General features: G+C 36.8%; 1 protein-coding gene across 1 annotated transcript; it reads left to right on the top strand.

The window, feature by feature from the left end:
* Positions 1 to 223: 223 nt before the first annotated feature.
* On the top strand, positions 224 to 14,684 carry LOC140223857 (uncharacterized). The gene is made up of 6 exons (XM_072296092.1): positions 224 to 1,645; positions 3,529 to 3,679; positions 4,495 to 4,646; positions 5,642 to 7,227; positions 7,867 to 8,130; positions 10,619 to 14,684. Exons 4-6 carry the CDS (start codon positions 5,643 to 5,645, stop codon positions 10,930 to 10,932), a joined length of 2,163 nt encoding a protein of 720 aa, XP_072152193.1. The 5' UTR covers positions 224 to 1,645; positions 3,529 to 3,679; positions 4,495 to 4,646; position 5,642; the 3' UTR covers positions 10,933 to 14,684.
* Positions 14,685 to 14,740: the final 56 nt, after the last annotated feature.

The raw sequence follows: 14,740 nt of genomic DNA, 5'->3' as shown, positions 1-14,740 counted from the left end.
AACGATCATGTCACGTGACGATTCGTGTAGATCGGATCGGAAAAGATCGGATCGGGAAGATCGGATCGGGAAGATCGGATCGGGAAGATCGGATCGGGAAGATCGGATCGTCACATCACGATTCCATCGGAGAAAATGAAAATACTAGATAGGATCGATTTCAATCAAAAATCTTCACACACTGATTACTATTCTGTGATCAACTATTATCAGACAAATGATTTATATACATAGAGTACAATAGAGTCGCAAAGTACTGGAGCGCCGATGAAGCCAATCCATTAACAGGCGTTTCCGAGCCACGTGTGCTCCGAAAATAGTGAACCATTTGCGAACCCAACGGCATTTTGTAACACGGCGGCTTATGGAGAAATCAAGAATTGCTTGTGTTTTTTAGGTATTTTATAATTCAATCAGCATTAATTTTTGCAAATTTTGCTATTTAAAGGTAGTCAAAGCCATAATGAATCCATTGATGTATATTACTCCTGGATAATATTCATATTGGGATTTAATTTCTGACTTATACCAAGTGTGAACCAACCGGCATTTCTTATCACGGCGGCTTACGGGGAAAGCAACGACTGCCTGTGTTTTTTCGACATTTTTTATTCAATCGATATTAATTTGTGCAAATTTTGCTATAATTAGATAGTCAAAGCCATAATGAATCCATTGATGTATATTACTCCTGGAGAATATTCATATAGGGATTTAATTTCTGACTTAACTACCAAGTTGTGAACCAACCGGCATTTTTTAACACGGTGGCTTATGGAGAAATCAACGACTGCTTGTGTTTTTTCGACTTTTTTAAATTCCATCTATATTAATTTGTGCAAATTTTGCTATCAATAGATATTCAAAGCCATAACGAATCCATTAATGTATGTTACTCCTGGGTAATATTCATATATGGACTTAATTTCAGACTTATTACCGGCCTACTTAGCTGATTCAATGTGTGTGGACCTAGCCGACGAACGGAGCCGAGTCGGGAGTGGGGAGGTGGGGAGCGCTGAGCGCGAGTCTCTGCGTATGCGTCGTCGCTAGTCGCCGCACACTAGTCTCCGGAGAACTGGACAAAACAGCCTCGAAAAGTGACTTCAACGGCGATCCAGTACTTTGCGACTCTATTGTACTCTATGTTTATATATGAAGGGCCGTTTGTAACTAAAGATAAAAATGTTTGCAATATATAAGAAATGATGCAATATATGAAATATTCAAGATATATAGGAAATTTTGAAATATATATACGGAACTGTCGTAATATATTAAAAAACTCTAATTATATAAGAATTAATGTGTGGATAAATATGAAAACCATGTCAAAATATACAGTGAAAATCGTGCAATATATAGGAAATTTCTCCTCTTTTGTCCAAGTGAGGTTAGCGCTCATCGGTGATTCGGCGGTGTTGCATGATTGATTTTAAATTTTCTAATTAATTTTCCCGTTTCTTGTCGGCATCTGGACCGGACCAACAACAAAACAAACGTGGTCCTTCGTCAACGTGCAACGTGTTTGTGGTTCTTTTCCCTCCTTTTTCAAACTGTATTCAACAAGACAAGTAAGAAGTGAGATCGTGTCGAACTGTCGCCCGCTGTTTGTGCCTTGCCTTGATGAGGATTACCTGTTAATGTAAGTATTGCCATTTACCTACGACTTAGAATTAGAAGTCATTGTTGAACTTAGTAATTCAGGCAAGTGTGACTGCATGCCAGTCCTCCATTCTCGTAGGCAACGGTCAGTCAAAATGAAGTTTTGGACAGAAGTCCCAACCACTGGGCCGATTATTGAAAATTACATCAGCCCGAAAAGACACTGAATTGCAATATATTGCATGGTTGCATAGGGCTATGTCTCGTCGTATTGGGTTGACACAGTTTCAATAATCGGACTGCAGCAGGGGTGCTGATAATGATCCATCATGCTCCCTCCATCCGCTTGAAAATGACCATTTCAAAGGTGACAGGAGAGAACCTTTTTAATCGCAGAAAGTCCTAGTAAACAAGAAGGAAGAGGTCACAAAATTTGGTGGGAAATTTTGTGTTGAGTCCATGCTTTATAGGTGTACCCTCTCTTTCAGCCTGTTTCAGGAGATCTTGTGTAATCAATTCAATATCGAAATGACATATAAGAATCAAGATCGTCAATTTCCTTTCACTGTCTACAGGTGCGTAAACTTATTTGGCTGCTTCACCCGATAAGTTTTAATATGGGAAGCCGGCCGCCAGGTGAGGGGAAATATGGAAGCTTGGAACATTCTGCCCCTCTAGGTGCAAGGGCGAATAGGGGACACTATTCACTATGAATTAGGAGCTCAGCCATTGCATGGCATTTCTTTTCTAAGACCTATATTCCTAATGCTTCTTCCTGAACATGAGCTGCAGTCACTCAAGTAGTCCAATTGTACATTCAATGATATTCGCTGGCTAAATCGACTGTCATCAGTCGCCTACTGCTGATTGTACGGCCGCTGTGCTTGCGCCAACTGTCAGATTGTGCAGGTGGGAGTGCTAGTGTCACAGCAGCTATTGTCATGTCCATTGCACCATGATACTGAGGGTCACTGACATTTCTGAAAATTTACGGACCAATCTGCAGCTGTCAATCTTGTGTTGTCACAATTTAATGTTTCGTATTCCGCAGTGGTCGGCTGTGTCTTCTGGCTCAAAAGAATAAAACATATCCTCCAAAAAAATTTCGTGTTTAAGTTAGAAATGCTAAAAAAGAGAAAATTCTGAACAATGTCTCTTTTCATTGCTGTGTGCTATTCTTAAGATTCAAAAATCCATCCCCAAAACCCACTCCCTCTTCAATTGACTTTTGAGGGCATGTTTACATGTGTAACCAATTGATATCAATTTAATCTCATCTGTTTGATGTATCAATTACAATAGATAGGAACAACCCTGCTGTGTTACCGAAGAGAACTATAGTGCTAAAATTCTTGGAGTTATGTTTCGAAATGACCTAGTGAGAGGCAGCTTCTTCACTGAATGATATTCTTGGATTGTTTGAGTTTCTCTAATTTGACTAGTAGATTAGCAATTTCTTTAACCTCCCAGATCATATTTTTTTTTTTTAGAAAAGGCAAGAGATCTACATACATAAGTGGGATCAGAACCTTCTCCTTGTTTCTCAGCATTCTGACACTTTTTACTGGAATTTTATATATTTCTTCTAAAGTTTTACGGATACTATCTTTAGCCCCAAGGAAGTCCATGGGCATGCCCCCGCACACAACCCTAGCAGCTCTCTCCTCTTTAATCTGATGGATGATGTAGGAAATTTTTTTTCTCTTAATGAGCGTTCATTGGTTTTTGTAGTCGTTGATGTCTTAGTTCGCAGGGACTATTCGGTAGTCCCTTGCACTCAGCGCACTTTGATGGAAACTTATTGTGTAAACATTTGCAATTGATTACTGCTGTGCGACTACATTTTTTGCAAAGTTCAGCTGTTTCATTACGCTCACAGATGAGTAAAACACATTTATTAATGTTTTTCCTTTTCTTTTACAGGTAGAGAGCCTGCTGCACGTCTATTATTAACTCTTAAGCCACTTCCGGATTTTTTTACCGCAGGGAAGTCGAAATCACACACGAGTGGTGGGAACCTGTGGAAGTTACCACATATATTGCATTTCCTTGTTATGTCGCACAAATTGTACGGGTGAGCTAACTGTTCAGTTCATGAATGCACATTACTAAATTAGTTCCAGGCAATGTAGAACTTATTCTGCGCAAGAAAAAGATTTACCAGAGATCATATTGTATAGTGTTGAAACTTGGCAACACACAGGGCCGGACAGCGTAGAGAGAGCATGACTTGTCCGGACCGCAGTGATAAGCAAAGTCCCAAATAGAAATTGAAGACTTTTCAGTCTTTCTCTTGTACACTAATCCATTCTCAAGGAACAGGTTTTCACTACCATCCTTCGATTTTGGAAAACGAGCCACATTATAACCCTGTTTGTATTGTCCTAGAGAACAATAGGGTCAATTAAAAACACAAGAAATGTTGTTTCTCAGGAATTCTCTTGTCTGTCCATGTCGCAATTGTCGAAGAAGCCTTCAGACGTCACCATTCTAGAAACCACCAGGGAAAAATAGGAAATGGAATTTTGAGGGAAAACAGGTAACTTGACGTTGACTGTAGAATTGTTTGCTTTTTCACTTCCTTTAACTTAATAAATTCCTTTTCATCAACCCTGAATTCTTTTCTCCCTTAATTTTGTCAGTAGACTTACCATAGCTACTACAATTTCTTTAATTTGACGTTCATTGGTTTTTGTAGTCGTTGATGTCTTAGTTCGCAGGGAATATTCGGTAGTCTCTTGCACTCAGCGCACTTTGATGGAAACTTATTGTGTAAACATTTGCAATGGATTGCTGCTGTGCGACTACATTTTTCCAAAGTTCAGCTATTTCATTACGCTCACAGATGAGTAAAACACTTTTATTAATGTTTTTCCTTTTCTTTTACAGGTAGAGAGCCTGCAGCACATCTATTATCAATTCTTAAGCAACTTCCAGATTTTTTTTACCGCAGGGAAGTTGAAATCACACACGAGTGGTGGGAACCTGTGGAAGTTACCTCATATTTTGCATTTCCTTGTTATATCGCACAAATTGTTCAGGTGAGCTACATGTGCCTGCTACGTTTTCCTGAAGATTTGCTAGGAAAAAGAATGAGTTAATAAGGAAAGTTACTGCCTATTTTTCTCTAGTTAAAATTATTATCGATAACTCCTACCTCGTATTGTTTTGTTTGATAAATTAATGGCATAACAAATACCTTTGTTTGAGTCAGGCAAAGTGGAACTGAAGGTGAATTGTCAAATTTTTCAGTATAAAGGAAAAATCCAAAAGAAAAAAAAATGCTCTATTGATGATTTTTCAGTTTTCCGGTACTGGAGAGTGATTGTCTTAGACCTCTGTGACCAATGAGTTGTAATGTGTCATTTTATGGAAAGAGTCAGGGAAAACACAGGGAATTTGAAAGTTGAAATGAAATAGAAACTCTAATCAGTGTCATCTACCAAAGAAATCAAAATTTTATGAAATAGGCTCTTTGAAAATTTTAAATTCGAAAATTTTATATTTTTACAATGTATCATTTTTTTCAAAACATCTTGTCTCCAGTTTCAGAATAAAACTAAGATCAAGTTTTTGTGACAAACGGTTGAGAACTTATGGCTGTCATGAGTTATCTCCCTGTGATTGAAAAAATAAAAAGAAAAGTTGTAAAAAGTCAAACGAATAGCCTTAAAACCTACAATTTTGGCGACCAATTTTTTTCAATAGGTAGAATCACAATACCAAGTATGAAGAGAATCCTCATTGTTCGGGTTCAAAACCTCATTGAATGGCTGTGAAATGACCCAAAGACTTTTCTGAGTTTCTTTCCTGTTTGGAGAAAATTCTGTCAAAACATCAAGTGACGAATTGATATGTTCTCCTCTAATGAGATATAATGAGAGCGGATACCATGAAACTAGACTATCAAGATACACGTGTTTGCATTTTCTTCTCTCCTGTAGGCAAAAGTATGTGTATTCACCCAATCGCTGAATTCCAGTTTAAATGGATTATATAAATAATTAGGTTTAACCATATTTTTTTCTTCTTTTAGGATGGACTCACATGAAGGCAGGTACATGAGAAGAGTCAAGGAGCTACTGGACGAATATGAAGCCACGCAGCCTCGACGATCTAATCAGAATTTACAAGCAGAACCTACAACAACTCAGAATCTGCCACCCAATCGTACTGCTCCTCCTCATAATGAACAACATCCCACCACCTCTCAAAATTCGCAACCCAATATTATTGCTCCTCCTCGGATTTTTCCAAATGTCAGCACATCTCAAAATATGGCACTCCGACAAACTTTGGCACAAAGAATTGAAAATGTCACCTCCAAAAAATTTTCACCATACAGCATTTCAAAAGCCCAATTTCGAGCCAGACCAAAAACTCCAAGCAGGCGTTCAGTTAGCGTCGAATTTAAAATTCCAAAAGTCATCCTTTTGCCTGTTAAATCACATTTTCTATCCTTGAATAAAAAGCAAAATTCTTTTATTGCTAGTCATAAATTGTTCCGTGACAACTTGATGCTTCTGCGGACCGACTCTGAATCAGAAGTTAAACAGAAATTGCGCCAAAGATTTGAACCATTGCTGAATAATAAAGATTTTATCATTGTTAAGTCAGAGGGAGATGTCCTTGTAGAACCAATTCTAGATGTGCAGCAATGTCTCGACGGGAACAATGTTGCAGAGATCTTCCTGCGGCAACAGAAAAAAATGTATGTCATACCATCTGTCGACTTGGATCCAAGGTACACAGGCTCGGATTGCCCCTTCTTGACACATCTTTGTCAACGTAAAGTTGATGAATTTATGGAAAGAGATGAGCAGGAGGAAGAGAGCGAAAATGATCAAAGTGCGTTTGAATTTATGGAGATCCTAGATCCAAAGGATCAGAGTGAAGATGATCAAGTTACGCCTAAGTATTTGGAGAAACACGATCAAAGGGAAGACCATGGAGATCATTCATATGCAGCTGCCATCCAAGAAAGCCTAGAAATTTCAAAAGAAGGCATAATGCAGACATTGAAGAATCAATTAGTCAAAGAGGATCAAAGCAAGTTAATTGTTGACAGGGGGCATCCCTTTGAGTCCGCCATCATATGGTTTCAGCTCCCAGGCTTTGATCACAGGAAGAACATCTATGTTCAGTTTACCAACACATTTGGTGGGAAACAAGAAGGGGTGAAGCCTTTGACTGAAGGTGGCATCGATCTAGGCGGACCGACTCTTGAGTTTTTCCAACTTTCCATCGATGATGCATGTCATTCATCTCTTTTTGAAGGACCGGAGGAAGCAAGGTTCCTGACCTTGGATGCTGATGCGGTCTGTGAGAACAAATTTTATCATTGTGGACTATTATTCGCCCTCTCGATAACTCATGGAGGCCCTGGGCCCAACTGTTTTGCGCCAGAGTTTGTTTCATGCCTGGAGAAACAATCTCTGTCGGACAGACTCTTGTCTGAAAACGCAGTTTTTGACGTCGACCTAAGGAGTCAAATCGAGACTCTGAAGAACATCAACGCCATTGATTCACTCAGAGACTTTGTGGTAAACAACGGAATCGTAGGCCTGGCTGGAATAAACACGGTGATCAATTCTCTTGATGAAAAAGATAGAGTAACAGAAGGTAAGAAAATGTAATTATCGCAGTTTACCTCATCTTTTAATGTGCCTTTTCAAGGATATCCGGTTCTGGTGAACTGATGCTTAATCTGAGCTGTGGATTTCATTGAAAACCTTCTCATTCTTCTCATTTTTTCTTCAAGTCTCTCTCTTTTTTCCTAAAAAGAATGTTGCTCTGCCTAATTCAATTTTTTTCCCTTTTTTACAAGAAAAATTATAACTTAAAAAGAAATTTGGAGTTTAAAAGAATCAAGGTTAGACAGTTATTGTGATTTTACTTTTCACACCATGAGGGTCTAAAATATATACTGAAATGCTGTTCTTAGCAAATTGATGGTGCAGACGGGTTGGTTTGTTTCAAGGCTACCCTCAACAGTCATCAGTCTCTACGACCCGACTTGCTGTTATGCAATAGAGCTACAAGTCGACAAGCCAATGTCACTTCACCCACATGTTTCATGAAGAGTTATTTAAACTTTCAGGGGTAAAATATTATAATGAGGAGCATTTTCACAAGGCACACCCTTGTATCGTCAGAGAATAGTCAGGGAATATTACCTTCTTACCTTTGAAAAGGCAGGAAATTGTTGAAATCCTATATACTTGTCCCCTGTATTTATGCAACTATTTTGGTCTGTTGCAGCATGCCTCAAATTTATTTTGATCCATAGACTGGAAGCTGCTTTCAACCAGTTTGTTAAAGGATTGCAAACGTTTAATTTTCTTTCGACCATGAGCCGTAATATGCCTTTGCTAAGAGAGTACTTTGAACCGTGCCAAACTATGTTGACCGCAGAGGTAGTGCTGGCCACATTTTTCATTGTACGGAGTAAGGATACCTCTGCAGAGTTCGAAATTGAAAATCGAGTCCTTATGTATTTTCAAAATTACTTACGAATTCTCGAAGGTGAGTTGGTGAAACAAATTCCTCTCAATTATAGCTTCTTTCATCTAACAGAAATCAATGAAAAGCTCCTTCATTTACTACCTGAATCAAATCGGCAGTTGTACGAAGTCATTACTTATGATCGATTACTTTTGTTAATGCATCTACCGCATTATCTGCTTTTGATAGATTCTGGTTTTGGAGAACTGCAAGTATTCACTTAGTATCATACATGTCTTCTATCATCTGGTCCGATTTGGCAATCATGTGTGAGCAAAGTTCTAAGTGGACCCCTGATTTTATTGAGGTTCAAGCAATAGATTTTGGCACCACAAATTACCAGGCAAAGAAATATGCTGAATCTAATGAAAAGAAACCTTTGAGTGAACATCTCAAGTCTATTTGAGTTATCATATATATTCCAAAAAACTATTTTAGTTCTTCATGTTAATTCTATTTTCTAACTTTAATTGGCTGTTCTTACATCGGACCTGGCTCAAACTAGGCTGGATAATTAAGCTTTTACTACATTTATTTTTCAAAATAACAAAAACCACAGATACCTAATGAGACTCAGTGATTTTGAAGCATCAAAATTTTGTGATGTTTAAACCATCTGACTGAAGTCTTTCATATACCCCTGAGCATTGTTCCTCTATTTTTCTTGAGGTGAATATTTCAATTTTTTAGAAAAAAAGGATGTATGTGGCTGCCATCACAAAGGGCGTGAAACGATTTTGCTGAAATTCGATAAAAAACGGGTCTTAGTCAATTGACACGTTAATTTAAAAAGGTGCCTTAACATATATTGCCATTGACACCTTAATATCATGACTTTGACTCAAGTAAAAGAGTTTGTATTGTTACAGAATTATATTCAACTTCTTATTTACTTATGCCTGTTTGTAAAGCTATAAATGATTGAAAATATTTAAATTACTATTAAAAACTCACTCGCACAAAATAAATAAAAACGACCACTGACTCATTGGGTGTCAGCTCAAGATGGAGGAAAGCCCCGAAACCGGTCTGTCATTTTTATTTATTTTGTGCTAGTGAGTTTTTAATAGTAATTTTAATATGTTTAATCATTTTAGTCTTGTACGGTCCCTGTTCACGTCTTTTTTTGAATGCTATAAATAAATACCATCTTGTTCAGACCTAGAATGAGTGTGAAAAGTTACAGAGAGTCTTGTCTCCCGTATTTCTTAAATGCCAGTTTAATATTCACTTCTTCCCTGATGGGGAACTGAAATGCTGGATAATGGAGCCATGTGTTACCAACGACACATACTCAACATTTAGTCAGATGGGCACCGACTTTCACATAGTGGCGGTGAAATTGCATAAATACATCTCGTTTTGCAGGGTTGTAAAATTTATCCTCCACTTTATTTATTTTTAAATGAGAACAAAGCAGGCTCATCGATTGAAATTTTCATAGAATTTTCCTCACTAAGAGAAAAAATACTACTAAAGTTTTCAAGTGATAACGTTGAGTAGTTTCCCATTTTGGAAACAAAGTATTTGTTTAGGTAAGTGGTACAAGTCTCAAACCAAGACATATGTTTTTGCACTTTCGCTGTCCACACATAATGCCTAGTTATGTAATTTACAAAAAATCAATCTCCTTCATGTAGCAGCAGGACCATAGGCTTATTTGTAAACGAATTATAATTGTACAATCCTACCCTTTAATTGCATGTTCCGTGGTCGGCTCCTTCACAAATGTGTGCTCCATTATAGATATGTGCTTTATGAAAACTAGTTCAAGACTCCTACATTTTAGTCTTACAGAATATTATGGCATCCAAAAATTGTGGATGATAGCAGGCCACTGCTGAAAGTCATTTTATAATGGAAAATAATGCTATATACAGTCAGTGGCGTGGCGTGCTTTGTGATATATCGATTGATCTCCCATATAAACCTATGGAAAAGGATCGATAGCCAGGGTGTTTACACCTTAATAATCGATTCTTTACCATGGCTTCAAATGGAGAAATATCGATAATCGATTAATCACGCCTCGCCACCGATTGCGGTGTGGTGAAGAATGGGAAAAAGATATGGAACCGGAGGGAAGCCTCGAAGGCATACAGCTATCACCGACTGGCCCGACCGTGGAGACAACGATGAAAGTAGGGGAAAGAGGAAAAGAGCAAGAAAATAAACGTGGGATTCCCAATCGCTGATAAGTCGTGAATGTAGAGTCGGTGCGAGAGCTATTATTCTGTGGCCAGTATAGCGGTGCACTAAAGTGTATGGCGGGTTACGGAAAACTATTTTTCGCAGGAATAACGATCCCGCTTGTACAAGAAGTACACCGTACAAGTTTGTTCTCTAGAAGAATTGATGCAAAGCATGTATTTTACAATTAAGTTAGTACGCTTGTTTTTGATATTAATATAGGGAATAAGCAATTTTTAACGAGAAACAAGACGAACGGACTTCCCATGAAAGGTCATTGCTATTTCATCATTAATGGTATGTGGTAATTATGTTTCAGCTTCAGACAAACAAAGGTTGAACTCTGCCTACAGGGAGCACAATGAAGAAATGTTGCGAGAAATTCCGACTTTATCTTCTGTTTTAGCCTTCACAACAGGACTAAAACGAGAACCACCCTTTGGGTGGAAACTCCAGCCAGAAATTAAATTCCAACACAGCACAAACAATGATGAATCTACCCGCTACCTTTTGCCCAAAGCAAACACATGCTCTGCCGTTTTAGAGTTGCCGGTCATCCACAAAAGCTTTGACACATTCAAAAAGTTCATGAACAAAGGCCTAACTTGGGGCACTACGATTGAGTTAGCCTAGGTGGAATATGTAATTTACGAAGTTTTATCACTGAAGGAGTTGTTGCAAACTCCAGCAACAGCTGTAAAGATTCTTGCAATGGGTCAGTTCCTCATCACAGAATCGTATGTTGATGCTTATGTCTCGTAAAATGTACGTAAAAATGATAAGATCCGTCCAAATGTCAACTTTCTTCATTGAATATTAATTGAGATATCGGATGTGTTTATTTTTGTTCTCAAGCGTCCTCAGATAAGGTCGCAATTAGGAGGAGAAAGTGCCTCACAATTCTTGATCCATGTCTCGAAATTGTATATCAACCAATCTATGGTGCTTAACAAATAATTTAACAAGATTTTTCGGTTTTTGGCTACTCATAATGCAAAAACTAAAGTTGAGCTTTTAGCCGACATTACAAATATATGCAATGATTGCCACTCAGGCCATGCTTTAGTAAAGAAACAATGTGCAAGAGGATGTTAATATTTTGCACAATGCACATTGTTTTGTCACTAAAGCATGGCCTGAGTCGCAATCATTGCATATATTTGTAAAGTCGGCTAAAAGCTCAACTTCAGTTTTTGTCAAATAATTTAATGAACACTACAAGTGTCATGTTCCATTACCATTGTTCTTATCTCGATACCATTGTTTGTATCTTAATTAGTCTACATTTTGTTTAGTTTTTTTTGGTTGTATCTTAATTAGTTTAAATTTTTAGTCTTTTGCTACAAGACTTCCAAGTGCTGTTTTAGCTTGTAAGTATAGGTAATCCTCAGCAGTACTTATTATTAGGATTTCGACTTGAAATTATTTATGGTAAAAGGAACTTTGCACATTGTGATGCAAGCCTTGTTATGTGTCCATTCTTATGGGTCTCTGAGCTAATGTCTCAATGTAAAAAAGTTCCTTTCAGCATAAATATGTCCAATTCCTCTCGGTTGTTTTAACAGCCAGCATTTCCTTTACTCCTAATTTTACATTTTACCAAGTTTCTTAGTATTTCTTACTCTTTTTTTTCACTCTGATGCCACTATTTCTCAGGTAACAGAGCATTCAAAGAAGGCAGAATATTTTGTCTTTTGTTCTCAAACTTTAAAGACTGTTATTTTAGTTTCTAAGAGTATTCTCATTACTTAGTATTTAAGCTCGCTTGGCAGCTCTAAAAGCCATTTTTTCTACCTCTTTTTACTATTTTCCTGCCTTTTGTATGTTTGACTGCATAAATATTTAATTGTTTTGAAACCAAGTTAAAGTATTTAAGCTCGCTTGGCAGCTGCCAAAGCCATTTGTTCTACCTTTTTTAATAATAATTCTTTCCCCACCTTTTTTATGTTTGACTGCATAAATATTTCATTGCTTTGAAAGGAAGTTAAAATCTTTCAAAGTTTTTGTAGGATCTTGAAAGTAGTCGGAATGTTGAAGTGTTCATTAAATCCTCAGTTTATTGTTAATGAATATCTATTCTCAGGATTTTGTAACTATATTGGTGATTTTAAAAAGCCATTTCCTATACCATCAACCTGTGATGTGTCGAACTTAAGTGTTGATTTGATTGTTTTCTCTCTAAGCCAAATACAAAAGAAAATTTAATTTAATCTAGATTTTTATTTTTTATCCAGTGTTTTTTAAACGAATTCCTATCGATAAAATTATTGCCTAAATGTGTGCATTCACTCACTATTTTTGTTATTTTATGGAACAAATTCAATTTTTTGCTCAGTATGTGCTGGAAATACTTTCTTGGGTGAATATAAAGCTAAAGTGGATCAAAGTTGAAGTAATGAGTTACTTCATTTGAAAAAAATCCAGTTAATTAATCTCAAATTATTTTTGTGAGTGCCTGCAATATAGTTTCAAACTTTTTCATTGCTCTCAAAATCGTCTCATCTAAGTGGGAAATTTTTGACACAGCCAATACTGAAAATTTAATGTTTTGCAGTGTTATTTCTGACACTTTTAATTTTACCTTGACTTTGCTATTAATGAAATAATTTCAGTATGCCAAAATGGACCACCGGATAGGTTCAAAATTAAGAATGAAAATTCACTTTTCTTTTCGATATGGAAATAAACATAGCCACAAACTAAAATCAAAACGCAGCTGAAAGCAGAAATAAGGTGTGGAGTAAGTAGGCAAACTGCAGAAATTTCTTGGATGACAGGAGCCAAAAACTACAAATGCAACAAGTACCTATGTAGACAAAAGTATCCGCTAAAATGGTCTGTTAGGAGAATGTAGATTCTGGATGGGCTTGGAAAAATGGAACCAGCATTGGAAAGTCAGAAGTCCTGCATCAAAATACAAAAACTTGAGTTTTCGTGCTGGCGCTTTTGCGATTTACCTAAAAAGGGCATACCTCAGTGAATGTATTCAAAAATCATACTGCGGTGATCTAACTCTTAAAAAGATTATTCCTTTCAGCAACAGATGAACATTACTACTATAGAAAATCTTTGGGCGACAAACCGGGATGGTTTCAGTCCAGGAAATTCCTTTTGTCCATTCACTCACCAGAAAAAATTGTTTTTATATAATTTTTGTTAAAGTAACAAAAAAAAATTTAAAAGGAAATTGAGCCAACAAAGACTGGATTGATGAAAATGTAAAAAAATCTGGGAGGAAAACTGACATTTTTTTAAAAATCTATTAGGTACTTAAAAATTACTATCCTTCTTCCCCTATTTACAACTTAAATGCAGGTTGAACAGAGAGATCAACCTGCTTTCATTAAATTCATTTACTTCTGCTATTAGGCATGACACGCTTCCTATCAACTCATTGCTTTCTCTGTTATTAATTCTGTTTTGTGTTCTGAGACTTTCTGCACTGGAATTTAAATTATTTGTTCTTACTAGCTAAGTAAAATAGTAGCAACTAATGATTGAGAACTTTCAAGGGATTTTCCTTTAGAAATTGAGGTATTAATGACTTCGCAGGGGGATTAAACTGGTCTGAAGGAGGAACTCCATTATTCTTCTTATACACGTGATGACTTTTGATTCAGGGCCTGATTTGTGCACAGGCTGCAGTTTCGGGCGTCAAAATTTAGAAACGTTCGTTGACATTTGGGCCTCTCTCCTAGGTTTGGACGCTAAGCTTCTGAGTTGGCATAATTATAGAGGTTGTATAGAAAAATTAAATAGAAATTAACGAAGAAATATTTCATAATTTATTTATTTACTTCATCTTTGGTACATCTACTCCCTTTGGGGATTGTACAAGTCATCACAACAATATAACATTATTTTTTTTTAAAATATACAATTACTTACTGCCATCAACAATCTTTGGCAAACATTGAGCTTCTTAAAATGACTGACTCTCTCAGAGGATCATTCAAGTAGCACTTGTAGTTAAAAAGCTAATATAAGTCTAAATAAAAAGAGATATCAATTAACATGATATTATCATAAGTTTGATGAGTTAAATATGGCTACTATGAAAGCACAAATTATCGATAAGTCTAATGAAACTGCAGAACCAACTTCTTGTCAATAAATACATGTTATTGTTAATATTCATGACACTTTCTTTCCAATGAGGGAAAGGAAATGGATAGATACCTGTTGAATTGGGTGGAATCACTAGAAACCAGAGGAAGCTGTACTATCATAGACGTATTTACCGTAATGTAGTCGTATTTACCGTGGTCTAGCATTGGCCTTAGTATACCCTTCAGCTCGCCCAGAGGGATTACCTTCAGGAATCCCCAGACACACCACGTGAAGTCTGACACTTAAAAAAAAAAAAAAAAAAAAAAAAAAAACACCATGCTCTTATCATCACGAGAATTGATTATTGGATAAACACATGGTCTTAATGTGG

The sequence above is a fragment of the Bemisia tabaci genome, chromosome 2, assembly GCF_918797505.1.
Source record: "Bemisia tabaci chromosome 2, PGI_BMITA_v3".
NCBI classification, from domain to species: domain Eukaryota; kingdom Metazoa; phylum Arthropoda; class Insecta; order Hemiptera; family Aleyrodidae; genus Bemisia; species Bemisia tabaci.
Note: the sequence above shows the minus strand (reverse complement) of the source record. Positions and strands in the feature narration are given on the sequence as shown.

Excerpts from the sequence above, each read along its gene's own strand:
- LOC140223857 (XM_072296092.1), top strand. The coding sequence starts at position 5,643 with ATGGACTCACATGAAGGCAGGTACATGAGAAGAGTCAAGGAGCTACTG. Across the intron at positions 7,228-7,866 it reads AAAAGATAGAGTAACAGAAG|CATGCCTCAAATTTATTTTG; the intron begins GTAAGAAAATGT and ends GGTCTGTTGCAG. Across the intron at positions 8,131-10,618 it reads TTACTTACGAATTCTCGAAG|CTTCAGACAAACAAAGGTTG; the intron begins GTGAGTTGGTGA and ends ATTATGTTTCAG.